A 10,702-nucleotide genomic window follows, 5' to 3' on the forward strand; every position below is an offset into this window, starting at 1 on the left:
GAGTGAATGTTTACTGATTGCCTATTTGTTGAAATATTTAATGTGACAATTTTTATTTTGAACTTCCCTGGAATTTACTTTATAATTTTATCTTTCTATTGTAATAACCTTCATATTTTCGAAAGAGATTGAATACATTTGTCAGTGGTCATGCACCAGTGCCTCTAACGCTTTCCTCCATGACTCTACACAAAACTTCATCGCTGCAACGAATAGTAATTCTACACACAAATATTTAGATGTCGATACAAAAGTATAGCGCAATCTCATAGGAAGACACTACTTCAATATAAATTAGCGTGGGACTTCCCAACTACTGAGTCAGATATTACGGTCAAACGTAAAGTGCATCCTTTCCATAAAACAAGATTTTACTTAAGGTAGTACGCGCCTCGAAAGTGAAAAAAGTATAAACTTTTGCTACAAATTTCCTTAATGTAACTTTAATTAAGCCACACTCTTACCAAATGAAGAATAACAATCAGGTGTAATAGTGCAAAGTTTAGTACTAAAGAAACAAATTACCTGACCTTTACCGACATTTGAAATTCGAAATGGCCACTATTCCTGAATTTACTGTATAGGATAAAAATGAATTTTGGATTTCCAAAAAGTCTCAACGTATTTTTTCTTAGATCTACGAGCTTTAAATAATCTCTAAAAAGTTGTGCACCAGAAAATTACTGGAAAATTTTGAGTGTCCAAATATCCGTCCCACAGGTGCATTCTGCATTAATATATAGTAGCAGATTATTTATTTATAGTGACCCGAGGGGAAATAGATCTCCCAGCCCAATGGGCTTATAATTCACCTTATAATTCATTATACAGTACAGTAATGTTAGGAACAGGGTATACAGTAGTTGAAACAAAACTTTTATAACAGGAGGACTACCAATGACGGACACTTCAAAGCAAGGAGTTAGTGCATGCAGTGCCTTGAACGTAACTGAAATGTTAGAGTAGCCTTCACATCATCATTCTGTGACCCCTCCGGTTTTTTTTATTCATGATTGTAATATTTTACTAAAAATCCAAAAAAGAAAGGGAAAATAAATTCCCTCATTTGTTCTGTAACATACTATCTCAATAATTACTCCTCCCATACTGTCCACACATTTCTTTAGTTAGCAACCAGACATGATGTTCGGAACATGGTGATCGGTGGATCTTACTCCCATGTTCGTTATTCTTGACCGTAGCTGGATTGTTTGCCATGTATCTAACAAAACCGAAAAGTTTCATGTGGACAGCCTCCACTGATTTTTATTTGCCAATACGCATGTGACATGAAAGAAATATTCTTCATCAATATTCCCCGGTCAATCGCCTACGTTATGGTGGTTTATCGTATACTCCAAAGAAATTAGCCCATTATATTGATACAAGAAATGAATAGAATTTTACATGACTAAGCCGTTTTTGTTATAAATATCGCGTTTTGTTGTCAATATCAATATCGCGTTCAACTTTGTTGATTTAAGTAAAACGCTCATTGAAGATAAGGTATCTAATAGCCTCTTGTTTCACACAGTCGTTGCTTTAAGGAGCGGACCATTTGATAGCCTTATGGGGGTCTGGAAGATTGATGACCTGGCATTATTTTTAGCTGATCCATTGTACAATATTTTTCCACTCTCCCCCTTTTTTGTCAAGCCTTCTCTTGCTTTTTTTTTTCATTGACATTTGTAGAATCTGTTTTTTTTTTTCAGAAAATCTTCCACCCCCTTCCATCCCGAATATCAAATTGTCCACCTCTAACAGACAATTCAAGTACACATATTAAGTCTACGAGGTGAATATACATCCATTTACGACAATACTCGCATCAATCTATCGGAAAGCATACAATCAATCAATCAGTCAATCAATAGATCAATAAATCTTTATTAACCCATGATTGGGCAATTGACATTGCAGCAGTGAAAAACACAGTACATCAATAAAAAACATGACAATCTAATAAAAACACAAAAAGGTTAAATACCAAACGGCACATCCAATAAGTAAAAATTACAGAGAGATAAAAAGGAAGTTTATTTAAAAACTAGTTCAATCTATACAGTTGACCAATTGCTCTGTTGATAAAAAAAGTTTTTTGTTCTATTGGTTTTAAAAGCCGGTACTCTGAAACGGCAACCGGACGGTAGCAATTCAAACTCGTTTTGTAGAGGGTGCTGAAACTTGGAATGTATGATGGAGTTTCCTTTGCATAAAACATGTTTTTCGTACAAGTCAGTGGGGCCCACTTGTTGTTCTCCGATAATATTGCTGCAGACTTTAACTATCTTACTAATTCTGTTTCTGTTCTTAACATTTAAATTACCATACCAGCAGACCATTGAAAAAGTGCAAATACTTTCGATAAAATATTTATAAAATAACGTCATCAGAGACTTATTTACATTAAATTGGTTCAACTTCCTCAGAAAAAAACACACGTTGTTGACCTTTACTACAAATAGCATCGACATTTTCATCCCAGCATAACTTATCATCCAATGTAGAGCCAAGATATTTGTACTTGCTGACTATCTCAATTTCCGAGCCGTCTTTAACTGTTGGTTCCGGAGAAGATTTGCTCCTTCTGAAATCAATACACATGTCTTTTGTTTTACCAACATTCAATTGTAGAAATGGTCTATTACACCATTCGATAAAATCATCTACTATGGGACAGTGGCCGGTCTCACAGTTATTCAATAAACTGACAATAGCCGAGTCGTCGGCAAACTTCAGAATATGTCTATTCACGTGTTGACTTCTACAGTCGTCAGTGAATGATATGTATAGCAGGGAGATAGAACACAACCTTGAGGTGACTCATAGAAGTAAAGCACATTTTGACATACACCTGTTGACCCTCGCACGCTGAGATCTATTCGTTAAAAAATCTAAAATCCACCCGACTAATTTAAAATGCAAATTGAAACGTGACATGATTTTCTTGGCGAGCAGCTGTGGTTGAATGGTTTTAAATGCCGAGGAAAGTCAACGAAAAGGATGCATGCATGTGTTTTGTTGCCTTCCAGATGTTTGTAAATAAAATTCAACAAGGTAAGGGTGGCATCTTCAACTCCCCGTCCTGACCTATATGCAAATTGTAAAGGGTCTAGCAAAAGTTGGGTTTTCTCCAGACTTTTGACTTTGATTTACTTTTCAAACGATTTCATAGCAACAGAGTGAGGGCAACTGGCCTGAAATCATTGAGAACATTCGGGACACTTCTCTTTGCAACAGGAACAATTACAGCCCGCTTCCAGAGCTTTGGGACTTTCTGGAGGTCAAGGGACTGCTGGAAAATGCTTTGAAATATCTCACACAGCTGCCCTGCACAAATTTCAACACATGGCCACTAATATTTTCGGGGCCTGGCTTTTCCGAATTTTGTTGCTTCTCAGTGATTTAAAAACACTCTCTTTATCAATCAATATTCTACATCGTTAACAACTTTATGTCGAATGTTCCTGTGTTCATTTCGGAAATCATGGACATCAAATCTAACATAGAATGTATTTAACTTTTCGGCGAGTTCACAGTCACTATACTTGATGTTGTCCAATTTGAACTCCCCCTTTCCACATGTTCTGTTTTTTTCAAACCAGCCATTTTCTTTTTATACAATCCCACGCTGAAGCGGTTGACCCTGAGCTTAAATTCCGCTCCATTCTTTCTTTGTAAGCATGTTTTGCTTTTCTGATTTCCCGTCTCACTTCTTTTTTTGGCTTAATGATACCAAAGTGATCTTAATTCAGTTCCGGAACTTATCAAATATAATAAATATGGATTTTTACCATCAATGGTAAATTTGTCACCAAAATTAGGCCATGACCTCTGTCACGACCTCCTACTAGGCTGTAGCTAAGTGACATGTACTGTCGGCCAAGGTGAAACGGCCGCCTCGATAAAACCCGATTTTCAGGTGATTTCTATCGACGTCCATTCAATAAATTTCATAATTTCTTTATACCTAAGTTCGGCATTCAGCCCTGAGTCATTAACACTAAGCTAAAGTTAGCGTACGCCAATCAGCTTCGTGTGAAAACATTTACTTTTTGGTGAGTTCCCGAATTCTAATTCTTGTTGCATTCTCGAAGTCACTATCACTGCTAAGTCTAACGGCAGAATCATATTTATTTACAGGTGCGATGCCGGCGGAAGATTACAAGGTTATAAGGCTTCTTGGCGAGGGCGCGTTTGGCGCTGTATATCAAGTCCGCCATACAAATGGGAATTTATTTGCAATGAAACAGAGCAAAGGGACTGGCAACGTCCAAGCAGAAGTGACTGAAGTCGAAGTGCTACTTTCCCTGAAAATCCACCGTCACATTGTCCACATGTTCGAATATTTTCTCGACAAAACGAATACCCATATGTGCATTGTGATGGAGTTTTGCAACGGCGGCAACCTTGAGCAGTATGTCATCGAAAAACAGCCAGAAAGTCATATGATCTTTGTCTTCATGGAACAAACGGCAGACGCTGTGCAGTACCTACACATGAATGGTATAATACACCGTGACCTAAAACCGGAAAACGTGCTCCTTGTGATCCAAAACGGTCGGGCAGCTGTCAAAGTCGCAGATTTTGGAATTGCAAAGATAGCTGACCCAATACTTCCAGGCCAGGCACCGGTGAATTACATGCAGACACAAATCGGCACAGCTTGCTACCAAGCGCCCGAGGTGTATGATGGTCACTACACAGAAAAAGCTGACGTCTTCTCTTTAGGGGTGATTTACTGCGCCATATTGGAACGTCTTGTGATGGAGTTTACCGGGCATGGCAAACGACTTCTTATATTCTTCGACAATCAAAATCCCAACCCAATTGGTGAAGTCCTACATGATGACCAAAGGGCGACCAGGAAATTGAATCCCAACGTCCAGATTGATACAAAAATACGTAATCTGATCAACAAAATGATTGTTCCGTTTTACAAATCTCGACCAACAGCTACAGATGTCCATGACACGTTTATGCAAAACTTACACAATCTTCATGCACAGCAGACGAAAAATGGTATGTGTTTGAAAGCTATCCTTATCAGCCCTGTAATTATTACGCCGTTTTGAGATAATTACTCAAAAGAGATGTGACATAGTTCAGCTTTTTGGAACATCATGCTTTCCAGTAAGGATCTTTCTCATGGGCGGCATCGTGAATCTTTAAATTAAGCCATCCGTTTATTTTGAAATGGATTTTGTAAAGTTGCTGTACGACTTACTGCTCAAAAGTCAGTACATGGACAATATGTAATATTTATAAACTGGTGTTAGAAATTTGCCATTGTGACATTTTATTGTTACCACGTGATACAAGTTACACAAAGACAAGTACACACACATACAAACAGACACAGACACACACACACTCGCTCTTTCTTCTCTCTCTCACATACTCCAAGACAGAAGGGTGAGATGTACCGAAAATATAATTATGTCCATCCACTCATAAATGGCATTGCCAAGCTGTTCTAATATTGTTTTCTGCATATTACTTTTCCTTCTCTCTCAATGAAGACAACCAGGCAGCCGAATGGTCAGAGAAGGACGTCAAGGATACAGCTTGCTGTCAATGCATCACCTGCTGCTGCAAGGGCTTTGGTATCGCATTGTATATCTTATGCTTCGTTTGGTTTGTGTGCAAATGCTGGTCATCATTTTGTCCTTGTGAATGGCGTGACGAGCTTGATAAGAAACTTGGACGTTGTGGTCGCACGTGCGCATCCATAATTTCACTTTTTCTATGGATAATTATCTTTTCCAGGTAAGTATTTATCTCGATCTTTCTCTCAATCTTTCCATGTATCTCGCTGTCTATGTCTCTCATCGTCCGTGTGTCAGTCAGTCAGTCTTTCTGTCACTATCTTTGACAATCTTTATCTTTCTCTCTGTGTAAGTTTTCTGCTTGTCTATCTCTGTTTCTACCCGTCTTTGTCTCTGCCTTTTATTGTCTGCCTATCTGTCTGTTTGTCTGTCTGTCTGCCTGCCTAGCTGTTCGTCTCTAATTTTTTGTTTCTCTTGCTCAAATGAAAACCGGTCCAGAGAAAAAATTATTAAGATATGTAAAAAAATTCAATCATGTATGAACCGAAAATGCCCTATTTATATACATGTTGCAGTTGTCTATTGATTAACATTTTTCTGACAGTATCGCCACAGTTTTGTCACTTTATTAAAATTGTTGTTATCAACATCATCATGTATAGCCTAAAAAAATATAAGTAAGCATACAAATAAGTAATTAACTGACATTGGAATGCTGAATTTCTCCTCCACTGTAATATCATAGTCTTATCACTTTCTGTAGCACATGATCAGGTTTCGTCAACTTTGGTCATTAATCCAGATATGTGTCTTTAATTAGGAGATTCGTTACATATGCAAATAAGTGATCATTTAGCATAAAATGAATGACAAATGAGCATTTATCACTGTAGGCTAAAATGTATTTCACTCACGAGGTAATGGAGGGCATGCTAATAATTACTGAAGTTCACCAAGGATGATTTTTACATATGTGCTAGCTTTGTGGTCACTTAACCCGGAAAAGCTATTTTCGCCATTTATAACTTGCACGATTTTTACGAAAACCGATAGAAATAGTACAGGAAGTTGCCAATGTAATTTGAATCATGGGAAAAATGCGCCAAGCTTGGAGCTTGCATAATGTGATGTGGAAGGCACCATTTTCCCATGAGTATGGCATTGTCCACTCACCCATGCTTAAACCAGGCTGTGCGTATTTACATAACTTTTGTTTATACTGAGTATCCTTGTATAAACGATGAATCACTCACAATAAACTGTCCACTGTCAGATTTTGTGTTGCTGTTTACTACTGTGTTACTGTGGGTGGACAATGTGGGGGCCATACCCATCCGAAGATGGTCCCTTCCACATCACATGATGCAAGCTCCAAGCGTGGGGCTTTCTTCCCATGATTCAAATTACACGGGCAACTTCCTGTACTATTTTTATCATTTTCGTAAAAAATCGGGCGAGTTATAAATGGTGAAAATAGCTTTTCTGGGGTAAATGACCACAGAGCTACCACATATGTAAAGTCATCCTTGGTGAACTTCCCCTTTAATGTGTTCTTACACTCCCATCGTATCAGGGAAATCAGACACAATATTCTGATGACAATGTATTTCGTTAACAATTGTCTTTTTCTCATTGCCTTGTTTAGCATCGGCTATATCGTCTATCCAGACTAGACCTGCTCGGGCAGTTTTTTTGCCATTTACCCGGAAACTGTTTTCTCAACCCGAGTCTCTTTGCCGGCTGATTGACACAATACACAGAACATTGAACTGTTTGCTGTTATACACATCGGGAGCAGGAATTCTTGAGTAAAATCTAGTGTTACTCCAACAAAAGTGCCCCAGTTGCTTACCACACTCTTTTAAAATAGTGGTTCAATACATGAAGTGCTTAGTAATTTGAAAAGAAAGGACACTTTCGTAATTTTCGAACCATTTCCCACATTTGTACATCAAGCCTATTTTGCAGTAGATTTTGAAATGAAATTTTCACATTATTTGAATAGGATCGGCTAATCAATATCCTGGAATGGGATGATTGGGTAGAGTTTCAAGATAGAAAGCATAGGTTGGTTAAGTCAACAGGCCATCTTAATATAGACTACTTATTTTTAAATTACGAATTTCTTTTAAATACTAGTGACAGCATTATCAAACAAACTGTTCCTTTTTCAAGGAGCGCAGTCTTTTTATTTTTTCTGATCGCGATACATTATCTATACTGGAGTGAAATCGGTTATTGACTTAAATGTTAACGACAACAAAAAAGTTATGTAAATGAAGGTGCGTAAATACTTGTAAACAAATAATTTTAAAACACGAAACATAATAAATCGGCAAATTATATACACCCAGGACATTCATTAAAAATAAAACAATTTCAGACACCTTATAAGGACAAGTAGTTGTAATTTTCGATATATTTTTTCAGTATCTTTGGTTTACTTGTCAATTGCAAGTTCTTGTTCTATTCTCCTAGGCATATTAATATACCAAGTATTTAGCTTGTTAACATAGAAATTCACGTTTTAGCAATATCACTTCATTCTATACATATCCAAGACGAGTCCACAGGTCAACATGGTGTATCTCAACATACATATTGAAGTAAATGTAAAGCTGTAGTTAGAATTCAAGACAAGATAGTGTTGTTCCTCTGAGAGAGGCATTTTACTCAATTGCTTTATTTGGTGATGGATTATAGTTATCTCATATAATCGGGCATTGGCCTGTTGGATGATGGATTGAATAAAAAACGAATTATACGAATAAGAAATATATGCAAGTTTTGTTGAATTATTTATATAGCGTTCAAAAACTCTTCTCCGTTCAAATGTTCATCAATATTTATATTGACATCTGTACTTCAAAAAATATAGTAGAAAGTCATTATTAGGGGTTCTTACACGAAGTTTGAGAGATACCGCTCGTATTCGAGTGATGTGTCCGTATTTTGACGAGTTGCGAAGCAAGTGTTCAGTGCTGTTGGGTTAGTGGCTCATTTATGGTATAAACGATGTAATTAACCACCCAGATACTTAAACTTATCAACAAGAAACTTGTCCTACAGCGGTTTTGTCATGATGAATTTTTAACCGGGAACGTATTTAGCAGCGTAGATGACATGAAAACACTGTAGCGTATGGGTCTGGCCGTGAACGATGACATGTGTTGGCAAAACATACGAATTTTTGATGTGTTCGTTTGTATGTTTTTGGTACAACTGTACTTGAACCTAAGTGCAATGCCAATTAACTGACTGCAAACAACAAAATTTTGACCATAATCACAAAGGTGTTTCACAACATATGTCAAAAAGTTAAAAAGTAAATACGAAGTATTATTGTAATACAACGGAAGTTTTGTTTAACAGTGCTATTATCTATCTGACTGTTATATTTGCTTTGCATTGTCATGTTGATGCCATCGGCCACATTTAACCTATATGTTACGGATGAGTATTGCAAATTTAGGAACAAAAGTAAGACTTACGCGACCAAAGTGAAGAAACTTCACAGTATAATAATCGAGAGTATACGGGATCACTGATTGTTCATATATGGCATATCTTTGAAGAAAAAATCAATAAAGTTTCAGGTGAATTATCAAATGCTGTGCCAATTCTTTCATACAATTACAACCAATGTACCGCAGAAGACCAGTAAAATTCGGTACTTTGGTTCTGGCCAGTAGATTTATTAAAAACATAAATTTAGCATGCAAATAAGCCTGTGATGTAACCGAGGTTATGATGACATTGTCGGTTAAGTGGTAGCTTGTCGGGCCGGCAAGGCTGGTATTCCAATGATGAAGGGATGCAAAGACGACTGGAAACAGTGAGTAAGATATAATCTAAGATGCTACTTTATTTACTAAGCTCTAAGCTACGTACATAGAGTGATGCTAAGCTGGAGACTGGCTTGAGTACACGTTGGCTAAGAGATATACATGCCCTCATGAATAGTAATGACAGCTCATGAATAATAATCACATGACACTACGTGACATTCCTTCCTCCTTATTTTGATGGAGACAGGGAGTCTACATCACAAGAACGGCAAAATAATTCAGAAAATCGGCAAAAATCAAAACAAAATAATATATTGCTAATACTACTGAATCTACAAGAAAGTACATGACAAAAAAAAAACTACTGACTAAGTCGGGTACAGCAACCTGGGCAAACGCCATTTCTATAAGGGTTGAAAATTCAACATGCATGTTATTGAAAACAGTGTACATCAGGTCACTACAGCCCTTTTACTACATCATTCCTACACCTTCACACACTACCGTACGTCCGAGCTCCACATTCGCGACAATGCGTCTGCATTTGTATTTTCGCTGCCCTTTTTGTACTCAATCTTAAATTGATGCTCTTGCAGTATTAAACTCCATCGCAACAACCTACGATTTTTACTACACATTTTGTATAACCAAACCAACGGATTGTGATCTGTTTGAACTGTAAACTCTCTCCCGTACAAGTAAGGATTCAAAGCTTCCACAGCCCAAACAATGGCTAAACACTCTCTTTCTATAGTTTGGTAATTTCTCTCCCTGGGGATGAGTTTTCGGCTAATATACTGAACCAGATGTTCCTCTCCTTGTCATCATATTGACACAAAACCGCACCAATACCATGGTCAGACTCGTCTGTCTGCACCACAAATGGCTTATTATAATCTGGAACCACCAGAACTGGTGATTGTGCTAAAGCATCTTTCAGCTTCTGGAAAGCATCAACACAGCTCTGAGTCCATTGAACATTGGCTGGGCTATTTTTACATGTCAGCTCAGTCAATGGGGTCGCAATGTCAGAGAAATTTGGGATAAACTTCCTGCTAATCCTAAAAATGATCTGACATCCCGTTTTGTCACTGGTGTTGGATAATTGACAACAGCATTAACCTTATCTGCCATAGGTTTTATTTTTCCACTTCCAGCACCGTAACCAATGAAAGAAACCTCACTGCCACCAAGATAGCACTTTGTTGGTCTAGCAGTTAGTTACAACTACGCAACCTCTCAAATATGATACGCAGGTGTTTAACATGATCTTCCCATGAATGATCATGTGGACCCAAGTCATCCATATATGCTTTTTCTCTGGGCTGATTAAATGTCTTATCCATTAACCTCTGAAAAGTTGCT

General features: G+C 37.5%; 1 protein-coding gene across 1 annotated transcript; it reads left to right on the forward strand.

Moving 5' to 3' along the window:
* The first annotated feature begins 4,148 nt into the window (after positions 1-4,148).
* LOC139123851 (serine/threonine-protein kinase pdik1l-A-like) lies at positions 4,149-5,075 on the forward strand. The gene has a single exon (XM_070690001.1). The coding sequence runs from the start codon at positions 4,149-4,151 to the stop codon at positions 5,073-5,075; it is 927 nt and encodes a 308-aa protein (XP_070546102.1).
* Positions 5,076-10,702: the final 5,627 nt, after the last annotated feature.

This window comes from Ptychodera flava (assembly GCF_041260155.1).
Source record: "Ptychodera flava strain L36383 chromosome 23 unlocalized genomic scaffold, AS_Pfla_20210202 Scaffold_23__1_contigs__length_28996876_pilon, whole genome shotgun sequence".
In the NCBI taxonomy this organism is placed as follows: Eukaryota; Metazoa; Hemichordata; class Enteropneusta; family Ptychoderidae; genus Ptychodera; species Ptychodera flava.